We start from the raw sequence: 16,124 nt of genomic DNA on the forward strand, positions 1-16,124 counted from the left end.
AAGTTCCAGGTCACCAGTTAAGGCCTTTAGTTCTTGTGACCTTTCAGCAGATTTCTCTTTCTTAATTTTCTTTTTGTCTTAGCACTTTTTAGCTTTTCCTTCATTTGATGTTGATCAGATATTCTTCACAAAACTACATTGAAAATATTGGTGAAAACTTTTTAATGTTATCAGAAGCTTACAAAAATAAAAAAACCTCCTAATATATCTCCTAGCTCATTAACAGAATTCTTGTTCACGGCTTGGTCATGTTTATTTTCATGAAAACTTTAATATTAACATTTCTGTAATAATTATTGTGAATAAAGAGTTTAATTTAGGGGATTGGAGCTTAAGTTTTTAATTTTTTTAACAATGAAGCCATTTCTGTCCCACCTGTATATTTTGCTCTGTGATTTACATCACCACATCCTATCCAAGGAATAAATTTTGAAATATGTTCTTTCTGAGAAAAATAAGATATAAATTTTAAATTAGGTTTTAAGACTTATCCTAACCTATATATTGTTGCATATCATATAAAAGGACATGAACTATATAAAATATCATCCTTCCCATTTCTTTTTAGCCCATTTATGAGGACTTAAGACCTCAGTAATTAAAAACCGAGTGGACATATGGCATTAAAATTTCACAATTTTCCACGTCTATAACACTATACAAAATCTAAGTGTAAAAAAAATAAGGTTCTAAAGTGTGTTGTTGAATTGAGGTGGAATGAACTGTTAATTATTATTATGATGATGCTATAACCTGGTTGGAGGTTTTGGTTAATCTCCTCAGCTTTGGTTTACCTCTCCTCCTTGTTCCATGAACTGGCTTTATCAGCTGTATTTTTGGCATTTCTCCACCTGCAGTCCTTGTGGTATAAACTGTATATCTTAATGTCTTAGAGCTCTCCTGAGCAATGCTTTGCTTCCATCCCGTGTTTGAAGATAGTGTTCAATGCTAATCATATAACATAAGTCTTATTTTACCATTGAAAGAAATCTGTACGGGTGTACAATCTATCTATTAATTGTGTATGCATGTACAAATCATTGATTGATTTGAATACATATAAGTTTAAACTGCAGTTCTCAATTTGACTGAGCTCTCACTAATCTTAGGTGACGAAAAAATTTATTGTGTTTAGCTAGAATTTAAACTTAGTTAATTAAGTATAGGAAGATAATGCTCTAGGATAGACTACATCAAGCATTATACATATCCCTGTCCCAGTTCAACAGTTTAACATCTCAAAAAATGGTTATTTTGAGATATGTATGTAATGTTAGCAATGGAGGTAAGATCTATACAATAAAACATGTGTGATGAAATAAAAAGTATTTTTAACTAAGTAAAAAAGTATTTTGAGATGTTACAGTTTTGAACTGTATAGACCCTACCTAAACCTAAAGGTTGCTACATACCTATCCCAAAATAACCATTTTCGAGATGTTACTCACAGTTGAACTGGGAGAGCGATATCCTAACTTAAGCTGTAATACTTTGTGAGTCTGAAAAAAATCTAAAATACAATTTTCTTCAATTCAACACATCATTTTAGAGACATCTCCTCTTAATCTTCATTTTAAAGTATACCTATATTTTGTTTTCTGATGAATGAGATGTCTTAATTAGGTAGAATGTGCAATTTTTTTATTTTTATTTAAATGGTATAAAGATAGATATAATAAAATAAAAATATAAACAATTTAAATGAGGAAGAGTACTTTTCATTTAATATGTCTAATTAAATCAACAAAACACATCCAGTAGAACTTTAAGTTATAAAGATCATAGTTTTAAATTTTTCAGACTTATAAATTGACTCACAGCTTAAGTGACTATATGTACTATTAACATATACTTCCAAAAATATATTCATTAAAAAAAAACAAACAACAATTTGTTTAAATGGAGTTTATTCAGAAATTTGTAATTAAAAAGAAATAATGCATTACGGTAACAGAAAACTTAGCCCCTATATTATTATACATAAAACAATTAGCTTTAAGAAACATATTTACATAGGCTATTATTTATTGGCATATATCCCAAAATAAGTAGAAACAATTTAAACGAGAATTAATTACAATTCATTTATACAACATATAAATATCGTAGAGTAAAGTATGCTTCTTTTACCACAGATTTAAATTTAATATACATTTCTTTTTAAATATATTAATAAATTTTATTTGCATTTTATTATATATATATTTTTTATAGTTATTGCTTCTAAAACAATATGTAGTACAACACCGCAGACTATAAACTATGACTTAGTTACTTGAAGTTGAACTTCCGTAGCCCGGTGAGGGCGAATCTATGTGCTGCATGCTCAGCTTATGTTTTCCCTGAAAATATTTAGAAATAAAATTATTAGATTTGAAATGTAGTTTAGATTAATATTATCAGTAACATAATATATTTATAACAGTTTTCATTAAACTACTTATAACCATAATAATACTTACTTCATCAATATTAATCCTATCGATTTTTTGATACTCTTTGCCAGAACGTGGCCTTAGGACGGTCACTGCAGAATGGCATTGTCTGTAATAAATAAAATAAAAATTATTTACTATCTGTGAATACATAAATGTATATAGAGATTATTAATTTTCATTTAATAATGAAAATTAGCCAATGAGGTTGTATTCTTTGCCAAAATTTGTCAACCTGGTGGAAAAAGAGGAAAGGCAAAGAGAATGGAGCTTTAAAGATATTTAGAAAAAGGAAAATGTAAGAAATAGAAAAGAAACAATCAGAACTTGTACTAAACTCTCTCTTGGTGATAACAAAGATTTATATATTAATCTAGAGGACAGAGAAGCTTTTAGATAATCCTAGGAATATTAAAATCAAATAAGTAACTAATTTTAATTATTGTTTAGATTATAAAATAAGTAAGCTATATTAAAATCATCAGTCCTCCAGTAATATTAAAAATAAAACTTCTGGCAGGTAGACATTTTTATCATGTTGCCGCTCATAATCCCAATGCAATGAAGACAAAATTGATTCAGCCTTTAAACTGCCAGTAGGTGACAATACTGACAGTCCGTAGATACCTTGTACCTACATTACCAAGAGAAATTAATATTGATAATACTAATTTGATTTATAGGTTTAATTTAAGAATAGGGTAGATATTAAAATAATATGTTAAGAAAATCTTAATTTTGTAATGATAACCTGTGAAACAACGTGTAAAGAGTTCTAAGCCTTTTGTTAGCTATTGGTGAGTTACGTTATGGAATGAGAATTGGCAACACTGAAACCTGCCAAAGGATGTATATGCTTTTACATATGTTTATTATACAATTAAATAATTTATCTATGATGTATAAAAAAGATATAAGTACAGTAAAGAACAATTACCCAATTAATGACAAACCCACCTAATGAAAATAACCAACCACCTATGATAAAAAGAAAATTATCAGAACTTTTGGGATATTTTAATTGAAATAAATTATATATTTTAATTATTATGAAGGAAAATTTTATTCTTTTATTAATAATTATTTATTAATATGGAAGTACATATTGTTTTGAAACCATTAAAAATTAAAAGAATGCCAATTGGGTAGGACTAATGGATCAAATGGGAGTTAAGTGTAGAAAAAAAAAAAATATCATAGAAGAACTCAGCTAATGTGAGAGTGCCTAGAATAATAATAATAGAGTAGGTTATAATTCACAATGGAATGTATATTGGATAGGATAATAGGTTAGTTCCTCTATTTTCACATTTGTTTTTTTTATTTCTTCTACATTGGAATATCAGAAAAAGAAACATTTCCCTCTCTCTCTCCTTTCACCTCCCACTCTCTCTTTCTCTCACCTTCCCTCAATTCACAATAAAGACAAACTAAACCAGCAATGTGCCAATTGTAAAGGCTTCAAAGTCAATAGCTATGAGATGGGACAGGCTAATTTTAAAATGATGCTATTGAATTTTATAAAAACAAGATATAAGCCTAAAAGTACCTTAGGTTGTCATGTTCGGAAGAGCTGAAAGATGACATAGATAGTGTCTCGATGTAGTCAGACATGTCGGAGGCCCCACTGCTGGTGCTGATTGAGTCAACATAAGGGATTGTAAGGGCTCCGGAGCTACTGGATACCGACAAATCTGCAAAATATATATAATATTTTTACATGTCTGTTCATTCAGTAAATAAATCTATATTAAATTAATCACAGACATAACTTATATAATTATGAAATATGTGCATTTGTTTTTTCTAACAATAAGTGGAAAGACAACATTTTCACTGTGAATATGGATATAAAAGATTTTAGAGCCCGTAATGGATGATTTAGTGATATAAAATCCTTTTCTTGAAATAAACATTTTCAATTTTAAATTAAGCATATATTTCAAAATAATAATCATTGATCCTAAATTTGTTGACCCTCTATAATTTGAACATTGTCTTATTGAAAATTTCAATAATTCCTAATGTTTTTGAAGTTGATCCGCCCACCAAATTATTGTTATTGTAGGCGTAAAATTATTCTCTTTATAAAGAATAAATGTTTTTGAAATAAATGGTTACCATCTAAAATTTTATTAATTAGATATAATATAAATAATCTTTTTACATTTGTTTTCTCCTAATTTCACTTTCGTTCATAGGTATTTCACCTTTACAAATATAAAGTTGTTTTCATAACATTTTCTTACTCTTGGAGTTATTTCATTTTGATTTTGATTATGCTTGCTAGACCAATAGTCTCACCTTAAATTTGAAACTCACATGTTGTTCATTTGGAGAAAGAGTACCCCAATATGAAAGTTTTTTTTGGAAATCTTCCATTCACATATTAAAAATCTGACACTTTTCCTCAAAGAATTTTTTTTTTTAATTTCATTATTTAATTTGTATCTTTTGTGTCTAAAAATATTCATGATTCATGATTAAATTTTCAAAAGATAAATATTAATTACAGAATTGAGGAACCTAAATAGACAAACTTTAAATACTTCTGTAAAATTTCACTTTTTCCTATCGTAGCACTCTTTATCCAAACAAACTATGTTGTGATTTTAGGCAACTTTTCATAATCACTTAGTGATGGAATGTGTAACATAGTTGTTTTCAGAAAATAGAAATGTGTGGAAACATAATACAAATATCAGAAAAAATACTTAGTGGTTAATGTAAAAAAAATCACCTTTAGACTCCTTTTTAGGAGGACAAATAGGGACTTCTGCTTCTGCTGAAGAAGATTTGATGTCTGCTTTATTAAACCTGAAAGTTAGCTCTTCCAATGGATCCGACGACTTGGACTTTGTCAGTTCTCGCCTGACCCCTCCGAGAGATTGGGTCCTTACTTTTGACAGAGGTGTTAGGATTGTTTCAAATTCTAAGAATCCTGCACCAAAGTTTTTCAGTGAGCCTGTGGACACTCCAGAGTCATTGGAGCTGCTTGAATCCCGATTGGATTTGGAAACTGGACCTGAAGAGGATCGTCTTGATGGTGCCTGCCTTATCTTTCCAATTGTTATCGGTTTGGGCGGTACTTCAGCTTTCTCACTCGGTAGAGAATCAACCGAATTGGTGTTGGAATTGGCGGTTAGGGTGTTCTGCGATGAAACCGTCCTTTCTGTGATACATTCAAGGCCATCGACAAACCTCCCTGAATCCATTGAGTTAGATCGCCTCCTACAAAAACAAAGCATAGTTTGTAATTATGATAAAGGGTGTGAAGTCACTGTATAGGAAAATATATGACCCTTAAATATAGAACATAGTTTATACTATTATTAGGTCGAGTCACAATTAACTTCCGATGCAGCTAAGTAGAATCTATTGTTCATATCTACCCTCTATGAGTAACCCTTACAAGTTTTTGTTTTCACTGTGACGAGACTTCATTTATTCTTTTGTCAGCTGTTTTGTATGATACATGTTACGGTAAACTTTTTTAAAAAAAAGCTTTTTTAGGGTAAAAAAAGCTGTCAAAAACTTCTTGCGGTCCAAACCAACGACATTTTACAAGGAAGAAATTGATAAACTGCCAGGAAGATGGGAGAAGGTTATAGATAATAGTGAATACATAATAAATTAATATCATTTAATGCGAGCAAAATAAATGTCTGATAAAAAAAAGGAAGTTACTTGTGACTTGACCCTAATATTTTCAAAACAAAGTTGTTTATAGTAAAGATAATACCATGATTTAATAATAAAATATTTTTCCTCAATAATAACGATATTGAAATAAATAATACAGAAAAATGTATTACCTGATTTGTGCCATCCGCCTCCTCTCTTCATTGAGGTAACAGCTCGTAGGGTCATGTCTTCTCAAGAATGGACTTGCCGTTGCGGATCTAGTCTCTGAAGAGAGTGGTTCATTAAAGGGGGAGCATGGGCACTTGTTTCTGATAGGATTCATTGGGATGTATGGAGGGCTGGATACTTTGTCAATTGAAGATTTGTTTTCATCATCAGCTATCGGTCCCATCAGCAAATAGTCTTCGTTTCCAGTGCTCTCCTCCTGCTTTTGCGCACATTGACATTTTGTGCACAAACCAGAAGAGTCTAGATGCACCCTCAAATCTCTGACATTTTCATAGTGCGAGAGGCTTTGAGCGAATTGTAAATTGGCATAGTTTTGAGAGATGTTTTCCCTAGACATGTCCAAATCTAACATAGTACTGTTAGAAGGAGGTGGGACGCTAGCGGAAGACTCGAGCCTTCTTTTAGTTTTCTTGAGCAAATCAACTTTAGCATAGATGGCTCCATTGGCACATGCATCATGGTGATGTACCTACAACATTTAAATATTTTTAAAAACTTTACTAAGTCCGTAAAATCTATAAATACATTATTTTTGAGAGTATTTAAAATTTCTTTAAATTACTGTTACATATTTAATCTGCAACATAAATGCTAACCTGAGATGCCTCATAAGTCTGGCAAAATCTAAGATACAATTTTTATGTAATATATTAAAAAATAATTGCACATTTCTGTTATTGCATAACTTTTTATGGCATAAAAATACTGTCTGAAATAATAATTAATCTACCATAATAGAGATATAAAAAGAAAATGTGCTTACCTGGCTTTGAGGGAACTTTATGTCTTGTGAACAGCAAGAACATATCATGATCGGTTTTGGTTGGCAATGAACTTTTTGGCATGGACAAACAATTACAGCATGACAACTGCAATCTAACCTAAAAAAAAACAAAAACAATCAAATAATGATCTTTAGATTTATCTTAGTGATTTATTTAATTGATTGTTTCAGAGTGGTTTATTTTATTATTAACACAAACACATTTGATTCAAATTTACTCTCAACATTTATTTCCAAAACTCTCCAACGTTTCAGCCCTCAGGCCATTTTCAAGGCGACAACCTGATAATGATGTCATATTCTCTAAAAATTTTCCTGCAGGTTAATTGCCCATGTCATATAAAACTTTTTATATTTTAAACTTCGAACTTTTCCACATAAATTATTGTTTCTATTTACTTGGGGGATCATGGTAGCAGCGTGGTCAACGCATCAGCCTACCAACCCGAAGGTTACGAGATCGAGTCCCCGGAGAACTCTATGGTCTGTCGTGCCAATAATAATAATAATAATTTACTCTTACTAACATCATTAAAAAAATTTACTGTTATGAATGATATTATAAATATTAGAGTCAATAATATGAAGTGATACTTCAAGTAAGTCAATTCTAGCAAAAAAGTTGCTATAATATACCAAACTAAAAGAAGTAATTTCAGTTTGTTTAAATTTTTGTTTAAACTAATTCCTTTAGATATACAGAGGCATACACTATTTGGTGAAATTCGGTTATTGGTTATAGTTATAGAACTCAGGGATCTTAAAACGAGTATTTTTGTTGAAAACTCAGATTCGAGATTCTTCTCGATCGCAAAACTTTCCCTTACCATATATTTCATATATAGATAAATGATAAATCCAAATTATTATTAACCCAAACACATTTGATTCAAATTTACTCTCAACATTTATTTCCAAAACTTTCCAACGTTCCAACCAGCCCTCAGGCCATTTTCAGAGAGACAATCTTAAATATTGATGTCATATTATCTAAAATTTTTCCTGCAGGCGAATTGCCCATGCCATATAAAACTTTTTATATTTTAAACTTGAAACATTTCCACATAAATTATTGCATCTATTTACTCTTACTAACATCATTCAAAACAGATGTACTGTTATGAAAAATTTTCTATTAGATCCAATAATGTCACATTAATGAGATAATGCAATAACAGGCACTTTTTACAGAAAAATCAGATACAGTTTGTAGGATATGAAAGGAATAAGAGAAAATGAAATAATTACTTTTGAAGCGGCTGATGGCAGGCTGGAGGTGGAGATGTACACCTCATGTTGCAAGCTTGGCAAGGCCCGATTATGGATTCTTTGAGCTTCTTGGGCGTGTCGTAGTATTCAAGTTCTGAACCAGAGGAAGCAACCGAATTCCTGTTTCCAATGCTCTGTTCATCCTGTGAATAAGGATTATTATTAAATTGTATATATTTATTAAAGAGTAAAACTAGGTGAAGTAACATGTAAGTATAATGTTTTATTTATTGCATTTAGCAGCTATATATTTGATACTTATTGATGTACTAGTATTTGTCTCTATAATTTATTTAGATTTTTTTCATATTCTTATAGCTTGTTTAGGGAGGTTCTGTGATAACATTCCTCATTGATTTTGGTTTCAGCAGACACAAAGTTGACCAACAATGTTCCATTTGGTCCCAAAACAGAATTGCCAAGATTTTACTATCCAACTGCATATAAATTTTCACAGACTTAACACCTGCCAAAATCATTATAAATGTGGAATATTATCACCTGCCATTATTTATTGTCAATATATCTTGATGGTCTTACATTGCGACAAAATGTTTTTGCTGTAATTATTATTCCTTTTTATGTAATTTTATAAATATATTTTTTTAATATAAAATTTTGTAGCAGTGTATTATGAAAAAAGATGTTAATTGATTAAAACAAAATAATGTTTAATAGCAGAATAATACGGAGGATGGGACAAAACTCTGAAACATCAAGGTGTTGATTTTTTTGTACAAATATTTACTTAAATAAAAACAAAATTTAAGGAATCTTTTATATAAATTATAAATTATAGTGACATACTTTGAGATTGATGCAAAGTGAACGAGGAGTGTCATAATTCTCATACGGTGCAGGGGGATCAGGGTGAGCTTGCTTCGGCTGAACTAGTGGTGTTTTCGGTTCTATCTGGTGAGAACATATCGGGTTCATGCTACATGGAGAAATGGCACCAGACCTAGAAAGAAAATAAATTAAGAAAAAATATATAAAATATCTTCAAATTATTGTAAATCCTATAATTCTTTAATTTTTGATGTTACCTGCATCCCGAGTCATCACTAGTAGACTTGGACGAGTTGGAACCTGAATGGCATGTGTGAGAGATGACAGATATGTTGCAACAGATAGTATTTCTTGTTATATGGTGTTCGCAACCTGAAATAATTGAAAACATTATTTTCTTCATTTTTAATATTCATTCTTAAGAAAACCTGTGACATGTGGGATATGGAGTTTATATAAGGGAATTTTGGATTGCTTTTCCAGTTTGAAAATTAACCACAAATTTTGAAAGAGAGATAAGAGCTATTTTTCTAGTCCTTGAAAGATTAACAGAACGGCTTACCAAAAGAGTTGGTTTCATTGACTCACAGGGACTCCATTCAATAGAGATTAATAAATGCATCAATATAATTCTTTCTTGAAAATTATATTTAGACGAGTTAAAAGAAAATGGAACGGATGTAATTTTCCAGTGGATACCAGGCCATTGTAGACTTTATGAAAATAACAAGGCTGACAAAGTGGACAGAAATGGATTTGAGATGAACTGATTAGATCTTCCTTTTGATTTCGATTCGGATGGATCTTTCGAGGAGTGTTCGATTTTTGTCGAACATTTCAACTATTTTTGTTTTGTTAAATACAGCCCTGATCATCTCCTTCAAATTCATAAACAACATATAGAAGGCTGTGGAACATTAAAACACATATTGAACCATCTGTGGCCCACACTCACTAACTACTTATGGCAAAGGGGGTCCCCCTAGGAAAATATTTAGAAATTTGTTAGCCTAAAAGTGCAGTTTGAGTCACTTGCAGTTTATTGTGCATTTGTCTATTAAAACCTTTCAGCTGACATAAAAACATCAAGGAAGATAATTAATATTTCTAACAGTAAATCCTCAAAAATGTATCCTGGATCCTCATGTGGCCCATCTATGGTTTTTGACAATTGTTATAAAAAACATCTAGAAAAATCATGTAATTTAAAAAAAAATTATTTTCATTTAATTATTTGTTATTTATGTTTAATAATTAAAACAACAACACTTTTTAGTTATGATAGTTTTTTCTCTTGTTAATTAACTTTTTTTAAATTTTCTAATCTAATGGGGTCAATTTATTCCCTTTTTGGATATCCATACCATAATTAAAATTCAAAGAATTGCATTAAATATTGTGAGATATAAAAATTACAATAAGCTATTCATAGCAAAATATTTAATTAAATGTTAGAATTACTTTTTGATTCCATGATCCAGGCTGGGTTGAAGCCTGTGCCAGGTGTGTTGGATACAGTGAGGGACCTTGTCATCGAGCCGATCTTTGTCATACAACCACGACATCGACTAAGGTCTTGCGGATTCCAGTTGTCCTGTGTAATAAAAACAAATAAACAATTTAACCAAATATTCATTCAATAGAAAAGTAGAACCTGATGTAAAAATATTTACTTGAGGCTCAATCGCAAGGTCAGAAACTGAAACCGTGTCTCCAAATTCTGAACCTTGAGGAGTCTCTGAAGATTCCCAGAGCGTGTCTTGCCTGCAGCATTCCATTTCACTGGCTGCGACAGATTTCATTCTGGCTTGCAGCTTCCTTGGACTCTCTATCACTGCAAGAGAATTTGTTAATGCCACTGTAAAGAATTTATTCATTAATAATTTATGGTTTTAAGGTTAAGCGACATTAACTTATTTTGTAAATACCTTGATATGATAGAATGAACTAGTAGAATGTACCCTTTACCCACAAATATTAAAGGTTAAATTATTTTAATCATTTTTATTTATAATCTTAATATTTTCTTGAGACTGGTAATTCTTTAATAAATAACTCAAATACTATCCAATTATAGTCTCAAAACTTTATTTATTTTATTCGTCCAACGTTTCGGCCAATCCGGCCATCTTCAGGGACATCTACTCATTACCACTTTGCAAACATATAATTTAAAAACTCTAAAACTTCATTCAGGCTATTCTGCCTAGGTCAAAACATTTATATCTAATTAGTTAATTATCCATTAAAAAAATAGTCAAAAATTATTTCTCTGCAAACACCATCAACAAACATTTATCACAACCATGCTTGTTGTGTTGCATGGTTGTGATAAATGTTTGTTGATGGTGTTTGCAGAGAAATAATTTTTGACTATTTTTTTAATGGATAATTAACTAATTAGATATAAATGTTTTGACCTAGGCAGAATAGCCTGAATGAAGTTTTAGAGTTTTTAAATTATATGTTTGCAAAGTGGTAATGAGTAGATGTCCCTGAAGATGGCCGGATTGGCCGAAACGTTGGATGAATAAAATAAATAAAGTTTTGAGACTATAATTGGATAGTATTTGAGTTATTTATTAAATATTTTAATCATGTTATCAGGGTGATATCTAATTATATTGTTATGGGACCTTCACTTAACAAATAACAAGGACCTGAAGAGTATTTTTAAAAATACTGTACATCAGGATATAGGTTAGTATCACATTGGAAGAAGTTAATTGTATCATTAAGATTCAGGTTGATCTGTCCCAGGAGTTTGATTAAGAGGATGTACTTCAGAGAGATATCCTTATATGCCACCTCTGTATTCTCGATATGGGGAATGTGGTGAAATATTCAGTGATTCATACATCTGATGCTATATTTAACTGGACAGTACAGATCATTGGATGTGCAGACGATCTGAACATAATTGGAAGGTCCCTCAAAGTCATTTCAGATGCTGTTCTTACTCTTGAAGGACCAACAAGAAGATTAGGACTTGAGATTAATGAAGATAAAACAAAATATAAGTTAATGGAAGCATTGAAAGAAAAAAATGTCCAGGAAGGAATCTTTTCATTTTAGAAGATGAACGAGTTCATTTACCTGGAATGAAAGTGTGGACATGCACTTGACAGCAGAAATTAAAAAAAGATTTTATGCTCTCAATAGGTGTTTCTATGGACTTAGAAGACATTTAGGTATAATGTCCAGTTGGTGCCAGATGCACCAAACCTCTAATGTATAAAACACTGGTCCACACAGTTGTAACTTACAACTTTGAGACATGGATCTTAATCAAGAAAAGCGAGTAGGATTTGTTAGTAAGAGCAAAATCCTTTGTTCTATCTTTGGACCAATCTGTATTGAGGGAGAGCGGAAAAGAAGGACCAATAATGAATAAAATTCATTCATGAATGACGTGATAGTTATGAATATAAGTATGGGAAGGTTCATCTGGTGGTCTGGTCATGTGAAAAATGTCATAACTGAAGACCTATACAGAACAAGGAGAGTTTGCCATCCTAAGCTTTATAAAGAAACCTGGCAGTTGAGAGTTATTGTGAACATATCACCTTCTTGTACAACTGTTGTTCAAGAAACAGTACTTTCTTACAAAGTACTTAACCTCTTACTTTTCATGGGTTTTACCGGTGCAACCTTTTTTTTTTTTCATATTGTATTGTATACTTAACTAAAATTTATTAAATTTCTTACCAGACATGTTCCTGCTAACTTGCTTCCTTTTTGGAATGAGTTTTCCTTGGCTGGCAGCTTTGAAGGCGTGGCTGATCTCCTCTCCTTGGTCTGTGACCAGGACGTAAACGCCTTCGTATCTTCCACAACCTGAGCCACCTTCGAATACAAATCTGTTCTCCACGACTCCATATTTCCTTTAGAAAACAAAATGACTTATAACATATTTAAAAAATATATATATAGCACATGAATTAGTAAAACTCTATTGAATTGATTCATACAGTGTCTAAGACTAAAAATGAACTTTTTAATTTAAATTGTAGGAATATAGACTGGGTGAGAGTCAATAAAGGTAAAAAATATTAGAAAAACTATTTAATGTTAACCAACATTTTGCATGTAAAGTTTTGTAGGTATAATATAATATGGAATATGTAAATAAAGAAACTTTTTCTATTTTATTCTGAAAGTAAAAAATCAGTTTTAAGTTACGGACAGTGAGTTAGCAGGGAATCCTATGGCTTAGCTAAGCCTTGAAGAATTTGAAGTTTCTTTTTGAGATTATTCTCAACTTGAAGTCACTCATGGAGAGTGGGAGATAAGAATGGAAGGATTATGAGATTATGAAAGTTAGAGATAAGAAGTACCTGTAGAATAAACAAAGCAATCTCACAAAAATATACTCAAGTGGAAAAAGACATCTTTTTGGGATATAATAAAAGTTTAACAACTTTCGGAGAAAAGCCCTTTTAAGGTTTGGAAATCACTATTATATGTAGTGTTATTATACTATTATATTTTAGCATTATTATATTTTATTCTTATTTTTAGTCAAAATCACTCCGTAGCTTATTATTATTAATTTATTAATTTTAAATTTGTATCATTATTATTCACTTGATAAGTTCTTTTAATTATTTTATTATCATTTTAGTATTTTTTATTTAGTTAATTGAATAATTAGTTTTATCGCTAGAAATAATAATTCTTATTGAACTGTTCTAGCTTATAAATTGTAGTAGAACCTCCACTGTGTTTTAATAAACAAAAGCGCAAATAATAAATTTCATTTATTTCTATCATTTCTTTATGTTATTTTGGCACCCACCAATAGGTGCTGTCATCTGGTCGGACCATATTGGAAGTACAATTCTGAATAAATAAATAAAAAAATAATAAATAAATAAAAAAATCTATAATTTAATAGATCAAACATATAAAATAGTTTCCAGTATACCTGAGCTGTGATATGTTCCATACTCCAATGAGACGCGGGGGCACCCCCATAGTGAGGGAGAACCTGTACTCTTGGACGTGTAGCCTCGCTGGACCCGGGGCGATCTTGGCCTTCGGGGGTGCGGCCCCAACCTGGATCAGGTACTGCTGGTCTGTAATATAATATGTCTGGTTATATGTTAATATCCAATTAATATATAATAAATATGTATTAGAATATAATATATACGGCCGCCAGTTTGATAGTAGTCAAAACTCGTGTTGAAAGAATCCTCCCTTTAATACATTAAGAATCACATGATGGGTATTCATGATCTTTAGTTTAACATGTTAAAGTGTGTTAAATGGAAAAGAAGTTGTGCTAAATGGAGAAATATTTCCACCTTATAGCACGTTAAAACGAAAGAACATTTAACATAGTGGGGAGTCTGTTAAATGGAGAATGACGTCATGTAACCACCATTTTGTCTGCTGTGGTTTTGGTAGGTTAGTTACATATAGTTCGTGTTGTTTTTGTTTTGGACTTTTTCAAATTCTAATAAAGTAATAATAAAAATAATAATGAAGCAATGAAAAAAAAAACAATACTATGAGAGGAAACGAGGGACAAGTGAGGGGGAGGAAAGATGATTTTATGTAGTTATTGAAGATTTTATTATCTCGTTAAGATTATAAGGTTACAAAAAAAGTTATCCAAAAAATCCGCTAGGAGCTCCCCAGAATTTAACATATAACATGTACTTTAAATTGGTTTGCTCACAATCCTATACTTGTAACATTTAGCATGTTAAAACTTTTAAAGTTTAAAATCATGATTACCCCCACAATAGAAATCTTCAGTGATATGTATTTTCGAAACAATTTATTAACTTAAATTCCAATATTTTTCTTTTCTTTTTTTTTTTTTTTAATAAAAACTGAAGTATCGTAATCCTCCTCCATCTTTTTAATTTTAAGGACGCAACAATAAATAATAAATATAATTACAGACATATTTTTAAATTATAATAATTGAAACATTGATATATATGTTATAGTTTGTTTCCTGTGTCTTTATACAAATAATTTTATTTCGACATTTTTTTTAAATAAAAAGGGAACTAACCCACAATTCTAATATTTTTCTCACACTACATGCAAATGAATTGAACTTCACCCTAATCTTTATCCTGCTTTCTATTTTCTTAAACCTTCCACAAATTGATCTAACCTCGATATATTTTACGTGTCTTTCTGAATAATAATTAAAATTTATATCTAATTGAAATGTACACTATTTGTATTTATGTTTCCAGTTTATATTTTATTTTATGTTTAGCTTTTGGCCGCATTTCATTTTATTTTTATTTTAATGCGGCAGCAAAAGTTCCAAGTGGTAGCAACCCTCTTACAGCAAGGCACCCATCTCCCATATCAGAAATCTCATGACCAATGAGCTTGTTGCTAGCTGGAACACAATGTGGAATGCTTCCAATAAATCACCTAGCCTTCACAAATACATTCCACGAATAACATTACATAATCACAAACAAATACTCCGCACAGAATACACATTGACACAATCCTTACAGAACATGGTAACACAAAATATTACTTGAATATTATGACGACTGACAAGTGGGACGAAGATGGACAAGTGCACAATTTGAGACATATACTTTATGAATGTAAACTATATGACCGACAAAGAGTTCTGCTAATACAAGATGTAATGCTGAAACAAGCCAATTGGCTTGAACCAGAACACATACTTTTTATTAAATTTAAAACAGACTTGCTGAAATTCATAAAACAAATTGCCCGAGAAGGGCAATCTAAAACCACTTGTGTTGTTGATTTTTTTTGTTTTTATCTTTCCTTCTTCGTTTTTATTACTAATTAATTATGTGTTTGTTTTTTTAAAAATGTTATAAACAATGTAACAATTATATATTCTCAAATCTTTTGTATTGTAAACATAAACATATGTAGTATGCCTTTCATGGCATGGAACATGTTTAAAGGAAATAAATTATCTTTTTATGGGATTACCATATAGAGAAGAAAAA

General features: G+C 30.7%; 1 protein-coding gene across 2 annotated transcripts in view; it reads right to left on the bottom strand.

The window, feature by feature from the left end:
* Nucleotides 1-1,900: 1,900 nt before the first annotated feature.
* Nucleotides 1,901-16,124, bottom strand: part of LOC106687902 (uncharacterized) — a 641,896-nt gene continuing 627,672 nt past the window's right edge. Inside the window, exons 5-17 of one of the 2 annotated variants that reach the window (XM_014432069.3) lie at nucleotides 14,078-14,228; nucleotides 12,859-13,034; nucleotides 10,824-11,008; nucleotides 10,612-10,744; nucleotides 9,408-9,522; nucleotides 9,169-9,322; nucleotides 8,341-8,504; nucleotides 7,072-7,189; nucleotides 6,251-6,777; nucleotides 5,176-5,666; nucleotides 3,985-4,129; nucleotides 2,463-2,544; nucleotides 1,901-2,342 (exon numbers count right to left, since the gene is read on the bottom strand). In XM_014432069.3, the coding sequence (XP_014287555.1) occupies nucleotides 2,268-2,342; nucleotides 2,463-2,544; nucleotides 3,985-4,129; nucleotides 5,176-5,666; nucleotides 6,251-6,777; nucleotides 7,072-7,189; nucleotides 8,341-8,504; nucleotides 9,169-9,322; nucleotides 9,408-9,522; nucleotides 10,612-10,744; nucleotides 10,824-11,008; nucleotides 12,859-13,034; nucleotides 14,078-14,228 (2,516 nt within the window). In that variant the 3' untranslated portion in view covers nucleotides 1,901-2,267. The remainder of the gene's footprint in view (nucleotides 2,343-2,462; nucleotides 2,545-3,984; nucleotides 4,130-5,175; nucleotides 5,667-6,250; nucleotides 6,778-7,071; nucleotides 7,190-8,340; nucleotides 8,505-9,168; nucleotides 9,323-9,407; nucleotides 9,523-10,611; nucleotides 10,745-10,823; nucleotides 11,009-12,858; nucleotides 13,035-14,077; nucleotides 14,229-16,124) is intronic. The other variant, XM_014432078.3, reaches the window with a different exon arrangement.

The sequence above is a fragment of the Halyomorpha halys genome, unplaced genomic scaffold (assembly GCF_000696795.3).
Source record: "Halyomorpha halys isolate HHAL.00 unplaced genomic scaffold, Hhal_1.1 Scaffold40.1, whole genome shotgun sequence".
NCBI classification, from domain to species: domain Eukaryota; kingdom Metazoa; phylum Arthropoda; class Insecta; order Hemiptera; family Pentatomidae; genus Halyomorpha; species Halyomorpha halys.